Source organism: Salarias fasciatus, chromosome 16, assembly GCF_902148845.1.
Source record: "Salarias fasciatus chromosome 16, fSalaFa1.1, whole genome shotgun sequence".
NCBI lineage: Eukaryota > Metazoa > Chordata > Actinopteri > Blenniiformes > Blenniidae > Salarias > Salarias fasciatus.
In genome coordinates, this window is record NC_043760.1 from 29,547,036 (window position 1) to 29,559,115 (window position 12,080).

The following is a 12,080-nucleotide window of genomic DNA, read 5'->3' on the forward strand; positions in this document are numbered from 1 at the left end:
TTGGACTGAGAATTTTTTTATGTACACTATTAAGCCATACAGCACACAAAACATTTTATATTTCAGTCTTATATTCTCACACTATCTTTTAGGTAGTTATTACTAATCATTTATTAGTACATTTATGTTGGTAGGGTTCTTTTTTCATACCTTCCCTTGACTAGTGGGCATGTTATACTCTTTAGTAATAGTAAAAATTAAAGCAGAGAAATAATACATATTACCCACAGCCCACAAGAAACTGGTAACACAAAGGAAATGAGGTCACACTGGTTTATCCCAAGGAGCTCCTGCTCTATCAACCAAGTCATTTATTTTCTTTTCCAGTATGCTCAGTTCAGGATCACAGAACACAGGAGCCAATCCCAGCTGGTTGAATACACTGACAGTGCAAACAGTCATTCATAAACACTTACAGCCATGATTTAAAGAGAATAATGAACCACAACCACATGTTTGTAACTGTGTGATGACATCGGATTAGCCAACACAGTAAAGCACACAGGGAGAGCGCATCAAATCCACACGCCAAACCCGGCTCCAACGAGGCGACGCTGCTAACCACTGTCTACATCTTGTGATTGTGAGGTTATGAGTGGAATTATGTGCCTTGAGAAACACAAGATTTTTTGCCAAAAAAAACCCACTGCACCAGATAGGTTTTCATGTGTTTTTTTGCACATTTGGTAAGAAAACACGGCACAAATCGTACTCGTGTCCTGAAGGCCTTATGCACGGTTCTCTTGTTTCTCCCTCATGACTTCAGGTCAGAAACCTTCTCTTTCCTGGAAATACTCTCAGGTGTGAACTGTTGGCATGCAGGCCGTGGTGCTGTTTTAGAGTAGCTGCGCTGGAGGAACGGAGAGGTGTGTGTATAAGCTGTGTGAAAAACCTCTCTGCAAGTCACACTGCAGCTGCAAGGCTGCAAGCAGGCTGACCACTCTCGGAAGTGGTCTGTTCTAGTTCTTAGCAGATCAGTGAGACTTTGGTGGGCTTGGTTTTCATGTTTCACATTTTTCATGTCATTTTCATTTGTGTGTGTGTGTGTGTGTGTGTGCGTGTGTGTGTGTGTGTGTGTGTGTGTACTTGTACAGCGTACAGCTTTATGTTGTGAGGACCATGGGTTTATAACCTTACAAGTGAGGACAATTTTTGGAAAGTGAGGACATATTTGCCGGTCCTCACTATTCGACAGACCTTTTTTTGTCCTTTTTGAGGTTACTTGATTTTTGGTTTCGGGTTACAATTAGGTTTAGATTAGGTTTAGGGTATGGGTTAGGGTTAGGCATAAATTTTTAATGGTTAGGGTTAGGGTAAGGGGCAAGGTAATGCATTATGTCAATGAATGTCCTCACAACATATAGCTGTACAAACGTGTGTGTGTGTGTGTGTGTGTGTGTGTGTGTGTGTTACTGTTACATCCCTCATCTCCTGTAGGCTTTATGAAAAATGGATTAATGTAAGAATTTCAATAAATATTAATAAATTCAAAATGAATGGATAAATGGTTTGTATTCCCTTTATTTTGGTAATTATCCATTCAAGCGTGTGAGTAAATTGTAACACTCGAAGCCAAAAAGATTGATAGATACAAATCCTGACTACTCTTAACACCTCCTGATATATTCCCTTATTTCTACACATTTTGGAACGTGTTGATGTAAACAATCTGTTTTGGTCGATAATTCATTATAAAACTCCAGTATTTTCAAACTCTCCAATGAAATGGGCACATTTCATAAAAATAAAACAGCAAGATGTATTAGATGCTGCCACAAAATACTGCTACCAACTAATTTTAGTGATATATGGTAGTATTTATATGTTTTGTGGCCTTCTTTCTTCAGACTGTAGTCAATAGGCAAGAGACAGGGTATACGTTTTCAATTACAGCTGTGGTTATCAAGCTAAACCTGGGTTTTGTGCAGGGAGTTGAAGGAACTACAGTATCCTGACTTTCTATGTGAAAAACTAGAAATCATCTCCATCTTCCACATGTAGAAAGTGCACCGCCTAGTGGTCACATCCTGAACTATACCTTTGTTTTGCTGTCATTTGTATGCAGTGTGTCGCTGGAGACACCAGCCAGTTCAGTTTTGTTTGAGCAGCACACAGATCAGATCAGGAGAGTTCATACTTAGTTTAAAAGCAATATGGCAGCAACACAACAAAGTCATTCTTTAATATATGCACCACAATTTGGCGCCAGAAGTTTTTTAATTTTAATTTTCAAAATAGCACACATATCTGGGTGAACACACACACACACACACACAAACGGTCATCAGGTTTCACACAATAAAAATAGATAAAATGTAGTGATTTGGTTGACCGAGCTGTTTTCTTTTTAAGAATACATTCAGCGATCAGGCACAGGAAATTGATCTGGAGTGAAATGCCAAACTAAAGAACAAGTAGATGAACAGATGTGAAGAACATTCCCCGTCACCAGTTAACATGGTGACTATATTTTGACAAACTCTCTGGTCGCACATGGCAGCGCTGTGATTCCCTCCACCTGCACCTCGGTGTGTCACAGACAGATCTGCTTTTAAAGGAGGGGCTGATCCTCTCAGTAGGGCGTAGCTGTGAAGTAGTCCTCCAGAGGAATGAGGGAAGTCCCTCCGACCCAGTCCTGCAGCCAGACCTGGACCAGCTCCAGCTTCATGAAGAACCACTTGTGTCCCACTGGCCACTTGGCCATCACTGGATGTCTGAGGAGAGTCCAGCAGATGAAGGTATGTCTTCCAGATTTCACTTTGGTGAATCAAGCCACCAGGCAGACACTCGGTTACCTTGAGAACATGGCTTCCTTTGCAAAGGCGAGCTCCTCTGGCGCCACCTCCACCATCTTCCCTGTCAGTGTGAGTCGAGCACATCTGGGATCCTCTGGATCGTACACCATCTGCCTGCAAACACAATCAGTACACTTCATTCAAAACTACTCTCTGGAACAGAAGTTCCAGAGTGCATGCTGTTTTTTTACCTGCAGAATTCCCCCTCGGCCTCAGAGAAGGTGAGAGAGGCGTAGGGGTTGCTCCTCAGGTCTGACACACTGTTATCCATTGGAGTCACATAGAAGTAAATGACTCCCGTGCTGTTGTCCAGAGGCCCGTCACTGACCGAGAAGATGTTCCCGAAGGGCAGGCCTTTAATCTGGGGAACAACGGAAACACCGACAGCTTTATGGAGGGACGCTGCAGACTCTGATAACATGTCATATGTCACAGTCAGGACCGGGACCCCCTCCCGGACCTGAACCTGGATCCTGGTACCTGGTCTTGGGTGGAGATGGTGGCCAGGTGTCCCCAGTCGCTGAAGTGAGCGATGTACCTGGCCGTCCTGGCGGTGTCCTGGTGAGGCGGAGGGGGCGGAGGAGCCCCGCCGGGGGGCTTCTCCACCTTCTCCAGCCGGTAGGAGAAGAGCCGGGAGGACAGCTGGCCCACGTCGTCCCCCTCGGACTTGACCAGCTCCCCCCCGGGGCTCTCCGCGCTGTCGGCCAGGACGTTGGAGGCCGGGTACGCCTGCTTCCACAGCCCCGCTCCGTCCACCAGCAGCGCCGGCGCCACCTCCTCCGACAGGTCGGCGTCCTCCACCACGTCGTTGGAGGACACGGCCCAGGACACGGAGCCCCCCCGCAGGGTGTAGCCCCGACACGCACACAGCAGGCCGGCGAACAGCGCCAGCAGGCCGCCACGGAGCCCCATGTCCCCTCCGCGCGCTCACTGTTTACTCTCTCACGTGGACTCGCTTTCATAAACACGAGGATTCCCCCGCCTGCAGCGACCCCTGCTGGCCAGGGAGGGGAACTGCAGCTCCGCCTTTAGGTCAGATCACTGCAAACCTGTGGAGGTTAGAAGATGACATAACGAAGAGCAAACACACACCAAATAATTATTCATAACGTTTCGTAACTCACAAATGTGTCTAAATCGTAACTTTGATATGTTGTGTTTGAGTGTAAACTTTCACAGATTAAGACACAACAGCATTCCCCCAAACACCTGATCATGTTCTTCACTCCTATAGTTCAATGACATGTCTCACTTCTTAAACATGAAAAATCAAAATAAAAATCACAGTGACTCATCGTTCACCTGGGATGGAAATAGATTTCCACTCATTTCCTTTTTGACCTTTCCAACATATGTAGTGTTTAGCGCTCTCCCCCCACAGCAAAGGCTTCTGCAGTTACCGTTTGGAATTTGAGTCTTTCTGTGTTTGCATATTCTCCCTGTGCATGCATGGTGTTCTCTACGTGTGAAAAACTCCTGTTTGAGTCTCTGTCCTTCAACCACAGTCAGCTGGGATCACTCAGCCCCCACAGTGCGGGAGTCCTTGGCATGTTCACATCTGAGCTGCAGGTGGCGCTGTCAAACCGGATTAGTGAGAAAATACTATTCTATATTGTAACCGATCATTTCTAGAAAAGTTGCAGAACTGTGAAGTGAATTGAAGTCATGTTAAATCCATTTCATATTGTTATTTCACATTTTCCTCTTAGCAATAACCACCTTCAATCATGATACTTGACAAAAAAAAAACAAGTCAACGTTACAAAGTTTATTACAGAACATCCTTTTTGTTAAGCCAACAATGAAATGCTGGACTGCATAATAAGTTATTCATAAACATCCTTTTTTCTCAAAGTGATAATGGTTAAAGGAATTATATTAAACTCTCATTATACTCTGATTTCTTTCCTCAAGCAATTTACAAACACAACATCCACACAATAATGTACAAAAACTGAATCACATAAACTTTAAAAAAAGGCAGGGATTCCATGCAGGGATTTTTTTATATTGCTGTCTCCATGTCCACCACGTCTCGCTGATGAGGTCCACTGTTCAGTCCATGGTCTTATCACTCCAGGCCATTGACTTCCTCTTGGCCAGCTCCATCCAGGACGGCTGGCCGCTGTCGGACATGGACTGCAGCACTGATGGCATGGTGGGAGAGGACGATGGCGACGAAGTCTGAGCCACACTCTTCCTCGGCCACTTGTCCTCACGAAGATTTTCTGGGATTTTGGTTGGACTTGAATCTGAAAACCACAAAAACAAGAAGCCCTTTGTTAACCAGTTTATTAAAATGTGAGTTTTCCAGGTAGCATATGGCTGATGAACACGCGTCACCTCTCAGTGTGACCCCTGGTCTCCCTTCAGGCACCGTGTCTCTGCTTGAAGGAGGGATTTTCGCCACCACAGGAAGTTCAGCTGACGTCTGAACTTCTGTTTGTGCTTTTCTGAGTTCCACCTGAGAAAAATATCACGTTAGAGGTTTTGCTGCTATATTAAAAGATATATGTGAGGTGACACTTTGAATTTCAATTATTATGAACAAATGCCATAAAAAACTGCCTCTGAGATGCATGAAAAAGATTATTCTTAATTTAATAACAATCTAATGAGACAACCTGGACTCAATGGGTTCAAACAGTTTCTAACTGGGCATCAATCAAAACAGCTGATCCACTGATTGAATGAGATAACCGGGACCCAGTGGGTGCAGGAGGTTCCTCAACCCCGGGCTCCTACCATGTGGAACCGGCTCCCAGTTCTGCTTCACTTCTCTCCTTTCTTTCATGTAATGTTTCATAACTAGGAGTCAACGACAAGTGAAGAGAAGTCAGACCAACCCCATTGGGTCCAGGCGCTGATCTCCACTCTGCCCGTCTCTCCAGGAGAGCGGCCCTGTCGCTCGCCGACCCGGTCCAGACCACCCGTCTGGCAGTCAGTGAGGGGCTGTCCCTCTGCACGGCCGCCTCTCTGTCCTCTCTGATGGAAACTGTTGCAGCGGTGGAGGCTGACGGAGCTGCTGCTGCAGCGGTGGAGGCTGACGGAGCTGCTGCAGCGGTGGAGGCTGACGGAGGAGCCGCTGCTGCTGTGGGTCTGAGCGGGTTGACTGGGTGGAGACCCCGGCTGCTCCACGAGGGCTGCTGCTGGCCAGAGGACAGGTGTGACTGTGTGAAGTGTGAGGAGGCCTCTGTGTGTGAGGACGAGCGCAGGGGACTGTGGGTGGTCCACGGGTTGGTCTGCAGGGCCGGATGAGCGGCGGACTGAGACTGAGAGGGAGACTGAGGTGTGTTTGACGGTGTCTGGTCTGCGGCGGCTTGCTTTGAGGCGTGCAGCTCTCTGACGGGGTGTGACTGCTCGGGAGATGCCGCCGTTGTCCTCGGTAGCCCTCCTGTCGACGGTCTGCCAGTCTGACCTCTGCTTTGAGGGTCGGCCGCTGGCTGACTTGCAGGATGCTGCTGTGTGTTTGCGCTCTGTGTGACGGCCACAGCCTCCGTCAGGCTGGAGGCAGGCGGCGCCGCCTGTGGCCGGCCTGCAGTCTGCATGGGGAATCTGCTGGTGAAGAGCTGCTGCAGGCTCCTGGTCTTCTCCATGGCCATACTCATCCAGGACACCTCCGAGGAGGAAGCCTGCGGGGCGGGCTGAGGCTCCGGCTCTTTGGGGGTATCCTCCACTGCAGCGGACCGGCCCGGGGGGTCTGGATCTGAGGAGTGGCACACATCTGTTAGACATGCTTGGCGGCGCCGTTAATGTTATCCTGGGTAGTATTTTAATGGGTACAAAGTTCCCGTGACCAGCCCCTGTCTTATCTCACCAGACTGATTCTGATCTCTGAAACGTGTCTCCTGACAGAAACACTGTTACTGTGAAATGTCTAACTCTGTAGGGACGAGAGTATCACTGAGTCGCAACTGCACAGCTAAAATAGTTGCAGTGTGTTGTGAGGTGAGAAACGACAACAGCAATAGAGCATATCCTATTTGATACCACATCCCAGCCCTTCAGACAATAATCTGCTGCATCCATTTTCCTAATAAAGGCTTCATTTTTCTTTGCTTTGGTTCTTTTATGTCTCTTTTTGTAGTAACTTTCTTAAAACTATCTTTAAACTCTTTGCAAGAATATTAAAATAGATTAAAATCAACAACAATATAACATAATGCTTTGGTAACATCTCCTGGACTCACCTGTTGGTCTGTGGTCACGAGACGAGGATGCTGAAGACGAACGGTTCGTCTGCAGCTTTCCAGGGACAGACTGGCTCGTGTCTTGTCTCTTCTGTGCGTCGCACTGATCGTCCGGTAACGTCGTCTTGGACTGATTCCGAGAACAGCTATCAGCCCGCTGTCTGATCGACTGGGATGTGGAGCGCAGCTTAACCCCGAAGGCCGTCTTTCCTTCCTCCTCCTGAACCTCCTGAACCTCCCTGGCCTCCTCGGCCACCTCCACCACCTCCTGGCTCGTCGTCGCCTCCGCCTCCTCGGCCGTGTCGATGTTTTTAGCAGCCACTCTCTTCAGACTGTCCCTCTTGTCCAACGCAGTGGCCGGGATCTTTGGCGGCGCGCCGTCCGGCTTTACCCTCCCGGCGGTGAAGAGCCCCCCCCGGGGCTGAAGGCCTCGAGGTTCCTCCTTCTCCCTCGTGGCCTTCTCCTCGTGTTCTCTGGTCGTCCTCTGCCAGGACTCCACCTGCTCCATCACTCCCACAAAGCTTCCCGAGCGAGGGCGCTCTCCGTCGCGGCTCCTGGCGGTGGTGATGGAGAAATGGAAGGATCCGGATCCCAGAGCAGGTCTGCTGATGCCTCTGGTTCTCTCGTCTTCGGCCGGGGCCTGCCTGAGAGCGGAGGACCTGGACCCAGACGAAGAGCCGAGGGGAGCCGGCGGCGGGTGGGAGGAGGCTTCGGCCAGTCCCGGTTTGCTGACGGCGTTCGGTTTTTCGCGGGGAAACTCCTGGACCTCGCTGTCTCTCTTTCCGTCTGCTGCGGCCTCCAGGCAGGAGGAGTGCGGTCGCTCGCCGGGCCGTACGTCCACAGGTCTGTGAGGCTTCGCTCGAAGCAGCTGGGAGGCCACAGAGGGAAGAACATCGTCCTGCTGGGGGAAATGTGCCGGTTTGGATGCTGGTGCCGCCTCCTCAGGTTTAGATGGGAGATCCTGAGAGGTAGAGGGGTCCGCCCGCCCCTGGTGTCCCTCCGCCGTCTCCTCGTCCCGAGCGTCCGGCTGCTGCTCGCCTTCCTTCACAGACTCAAACACATCAGTGCTGTTCCTGGTTTCTGGTTCGGATGAAGCCTGAACCTGCAGAGAGAGAGAGAGGGAGATGAAGGGTGGAGTGACGGAGGAGTGCTGTTTCCCTCTGGAGCTCGTCCATGAAGGAGCCACTGACCACAGCCGGCTTCTTCTTGCTGCTGGCTCTCTGGTTCCGGGGTTTGACCAGCATGCGGTGCCGGGCAGCGGAGGAGTCCAGGCAGGCCGTGAAGTGAGCCGGAGAGCTGAAGTCCAACGGGGGCTCCACAGACGAGGAGGACGACGAAGACGGGGGATTGGAGAAGACGGGGAGGGGGACGGGATGGGACGGAGCCGGCGACAGAGGCTTGACGGAGGGGGAGAGTGGACCAGGGCCCGGCTGGGGCATCATCTGGAAGGAATCCTGAGTAAACATGAGCACTGGAGGTTATTTTGAGTCGGTGCTGTTCAACACCTTAAGCCCTGCAGAGTGTAATGATCTCACAATCCTTCCCAGCATGCACTCTGTGCTCCAGTTTGAGGGAAACGTGTTTGCTAAACACAGAGCCCAGCTGTTTCAGGGATTACTGACACACTCTTCTCAACAACGACAACAATAAAAGGAAGGAACGTGTGTCCGTTTTTAACTGTTTATGACTTTAACATTGAAGAATGACTGGAGAAATATTTTGAACATAATCTGTAGCAATTAAAAATAAAGACTTAATCAAATCACAATTTACATTGAAAAAACAAAGCAAATCTCAGGCTGAATTCTCCACAAGAAAAACGTTCCAGCTGAAGAGAAAGGCAAATGAAAGTTTCCTGAATGGTTGATGCTGCCAGTCTGCGCTTTTAGAGATTTCAGTGTTTCAGCTCCAATTGAAATCATCCCTGTAAGGTTGATTTAATTTAATGAGGAGACGTGTCTCATTCAAAATGTTGCAGACCACGGGTGAACCCCTGAGACAACGACCTCCGACCCCTAAACTGCCGCGTGTGGCTGAGCGTGGGAGATAAACGACCTTGAGGAGGCCTCCCTGCGGCGGGACGTCAGCTCCGGGCTCTCCAGGAGGGCTGTGGGGTTTCCTGTCCTCCGCCTGGGCCTCCCCACCCTCCGGGCGCCTGATGGGCAGAACCAAGGGCGGCGGGCCCAGGTGCATCTTCTGCTGCTGGAGCTTCAGCTGGAAGCAGAAGTGTGATGAGCGCCTGGACTCAACTTCCCAGAATGTGCCGATGTCAACGCGGCCGCACCTGCAGGGCTTTGATCTTGCTGTGAACATTTTCCTGGGACAGAACTCTGGCCGGCTGAGCGTCGGTCTCCACCGGGTCGGACAGGAAGATGCTGTCGTGGGACAGCGTCCGCGATCCGATCATCCCCTGGCTGCTGCTGGAGGAGAGGGGGGTGGAGGGTGAGGAGGATGCGAGGAGCAGCGGTTCTGACGGTGAGAAGAGACACTCACGCCAGGTCCTCGTCTGACCCCAGACCCTCCGCCGCAGTGATGTCGCTCTCTGAGTGGCTCAGCTTGGCCCCTGCTCCGTCACCGGAGATCTGACTCTTCCCAAGAAGACGAGTCTTCAGAGACGTCAGCTTCCACTTCCTACGTCCTGAAGGGAGACGGAGGGAGAGACATTCAGATCACAGGACACACACTCACTCACACACTCACACACACACACACAAAAACCAAACAAACTTCGACCTGAATCCTGTGTGACTGAAGGTGATTCTAAAACAGACGATTTCTGCGTTCATTCACTGTTTGACGGCAGTGCTGAATGCTGTATGTAATGCATAAACTTTCAGTCGAGTTCAGACTGAAAATGGTGAAATCTGAGTTTCCATTCCACATTTCACATTCCACATCCATTTCACACACTCCACACTGCAGCAAGCCAGACGCATGCTTTCAGGATTAGTTGTTAAAGGTTTGTACCTTCCTGATCTATGATCCTGCTGTCACTGACGATCACTAGTCTCTGATCATGAGCTAATCGTGTGTTTGAGTATTTCGAATTCTCTCACCCGGAATGTCGTCTGTGTTTTCGTCATTATCTCCTGAGAAAACCTCCATTAGTCTGGATCCCTGAAGAAGAGCAGATGCGGGAGCGATCAGAGGAACGTGGTGGAGGTTATCATGGAGGAGGAGAGCGGTGGCCTCGGCTGGGTGGAGGTTTCCCCGGCGGCCCGGAGCGACTGAGGCACCGGCGCCGGAGCAGGAGTACACTGCGTTGCTACGCAGGAACACATGCAGACTCAAGGTCCAAAGGTTTATTACGGTTCAGTATCAGGAACAGTACAGGCTGCGGCTGGGTGGGGAGGCTGAGCAAACGATAGGAAGACTGGACTGTTTGAACCCACTTTGAAAAGACAGGAAATCCAGAATGGTCGTGAAAAAAACAACTAGTTGAGTATTTTGATTCGTGCTCCGGGGCAGGGTCACTGGATTCCACAGTGCTGTGATTCTGATCCCAGTTTTAGTTTCAGTGCTTTAGCCTTCCTCTGCATTTCAAACAGTAGTCATGGAACCACTGTCAACAAAGCGTGGCGGGCCGATAAGAGCAGGTCCACCAGGGTGCGGATGGACGCGCAAAGTCCGGGCGGCACCTGCGGCACCGCCAGATACTCCCAGAACGTAAACACACAGCATGTGAGCAGAACTCACACAGCTGCAGGAGAGTCTCTGCTCCACGCTGGACGAATGAGAGAGGTCAGGGGTCACGCTGTTCCTCGGAGCCGGGGCCCCGGAGCCTAATCCACTGGATTACTGGCATTGCAGCAAGATCCTTGTGAGATTTCGCAGCAGCACAACGATCCACAACAATGGCTTCAGCCACTAACTTTCCACACAGCGTGTTACGGCACAAACGAGCTCCAGTGGACGCCACTTTAAAACACACACATACAAACACAACACACACACACACACACACTGCTCACAGTGACCTTACCGAAGGTTTGAAGGCAGCAGCCGCTTTCCTCCCTCTCGCCCGTCCTCCTGTCTGGTCCTCCTGTCTCGGCTGGTCAACCTCTGGCTCAAGGCGCCAACATCTGCAGAGGCAGAGCGAGAGGAGCAGGGAGAGAGAGAGAGGAGCAGGGAGAGTGGCCGAAGCAGGCGGAGAGCAGAGAGAGAGAGAGAGGGAAGGTCACTTCATGATAGGGTAAGCAAATGCACAAAGAGAAAAGAGGACAGATGAGAAGAATGTGTGTGTGTGAGCGAGCGAGCGAGCGAGCGAGAGAGAGAGAGAGAGAGAGAGAGCGATACTCTATTACATTAGTGGCACACTGTGGCCCTCTGCGCTAAGCTCCTTATAAAACGTTAACCTGATTTTAGGCCCAGAAATGAGAGTAGAGGGAAAAATAAAGCCCCAGTTGGAAAGAGGACATGAATCCATAGAGGAGCGGTGCAGCACAGAGCTGTTTACATGTCAGACAGGGGGAGGCTGTGTGTGTGTGTGTGTGTGTGTGTGTGTGTGAGAGAGAGAGAGGGTGTGTTCTTTGTGAAGTGTAAAATTTAGATACAAAGTAGGAATTCACTGTTGGTAAAAAGCTTTATAAAAAGAATTTAAAGAATATACTGGCACTTATTTTCCCTACAAAAGATAAAGAAGTGTGATATACAGTGTTTTAATGGTTCACCTCAGTGACATGAATCAGGACCTCAGTGTGAGCTAAAAAGGATTTGACAACTCTGAGCTGGTGTTAAAAAGGACAAAATACTGAGATTACATTTTGTTACAGCCCCATGTTTTCATGAATTATGACAGTCGGCTGCAGAAAGTGACACAGACTTGGATTCCTTTGACTAACCCTGGTGTCGTCCTGCTGAAGCTGCTCGGCGGCCGGCCGCCGTGTTCCTGTTCGTCACGGCGAAGCTAAAATCTGCTGCAGAGCAACGTGAAGTAACTGCGATTTGCACATGAATCCCACATGATTCCACAGATAATCTGTGTTTCAGCAGTGAATAATACACTTGCTGCACGCCCAGGATTGGTTATTGAGAGCTGGGAGCAGTATCTAGGCCACTGGGCCAGGAGCGCAGAGAGGGAGGACGGCTGGAGTCT

The 12,080-nt window shown here is 50.1% G+C and overlaps 2 protein-coding genes across 2 annotated transcripts; both read right to left on the minus strand.

The window, feature by feature from the left end:
* Window positions 1–1,647: 1,647 nt before the first annotated feature.
* Window positions 1,648–3,746, minus strand: creg2 (cellular repressor of E1A-stimulated genes 2). The gene is made up of 4 exons (XM_030111871.1): window positions 3,276–3,746; window positions 2,987–3,156; window positions 2,796–2,909; window positions 1,648–2,714 (listed from the first exon to the last, which is right to left on the minus strand). Exons 1-4 carry the CDS (start codon window positions 3,705–3,707, stop codon window positions 2,573–2,575), a joined length of 858 nt encoding a protein of 285 aa, XP_029967731.1. The 5' UTR covers window positions 3,708–3,746; the 3' UTR covers window positions 1,648–2,572.
* Window positions 3,747–4,577: 831 nt separating this feature from the next.
* cracdla (cracd like a) lies at window positions 4,578–10,090 on the minus strand. The gene is made up of 10 exons (XM_030111248.1): window positions 10,042–10,090; window positions 9,479–9,623; window positions 9,270–9,405; window positions 9,041–9,199; window positions 8,176–8,439; window positions 6,986–8,087; window positions 6,214–6,501; window positions 5,642–5,790; window positions 5,139–5,259; window positions 4,578–5,047 (listed from the first exon to the last, which is right to left on the minus strand). The coding sequence occupies exons 1-10, from the start codon at window positions 10,088–10,090 to the stop codon at window positions 4,851–4,853; spliced, it is 2,610 nt and encodes an 869-aa protein (XP_029967108.1). The 3' UTR covers window positions 4,578–4,850.
* Between the last annotated feature and the right edge of the window lie 1,990 nt (window positions 10,091–12,080).

What these genes read in the sequence shown, in the direction of transcription:
- cracdla (XM_030111248.1), bottom strand. Translation starts at nt 10,090, where the DNA reads ATGGAGGTTTTCTCAGGAGATAATGACGAAAACACAGACGACATTCCG. An exon ending in GCAAGAAGAAGCCGGCTGTG is followed by an intron (nt 8,088 to 8,175) that starts GTCAGTGGCTCC and finishes CTCTCTCTGCAG; the next exon opens with GTTCAGGCTTCATCCGAACC. An exon ending in GGCCGACCCTCAAAGCAGAG is followed by an intron (nt 5,791 to 6,213) that starts GTCAGACTGGCA and finishes CCGCTGCAACAG; the next exon opens with TTTCCATCAGAGAGGACAGA.
- creg2 (XM_030111871.1), bottom strand. Translation starts at nt 3,707, where the DNA reads ATGGGGCTCCGTGGCGGCCTGCTGGCGCTGTTCGCCGGCCTGCTGTGT. An exon ending in GCCGAGGGGGAATTCTGCAG is followed by an intron (nt 2,910 to 2,986) that starts GTAAAAAAACAG and finishes TTGTGTTTGCAG; the next exon opens with GCAGATGGTGTACGATCCAG. An exon ending in AAGGAAGCCATGTTCTCAAG is followed by an intron (nt 2,715 to 2,795) that starts GTAACCGAGTGT and finishes GACTCTCCTCAG; the next exon opens with ACATCCAGTGATGGCCAAGT.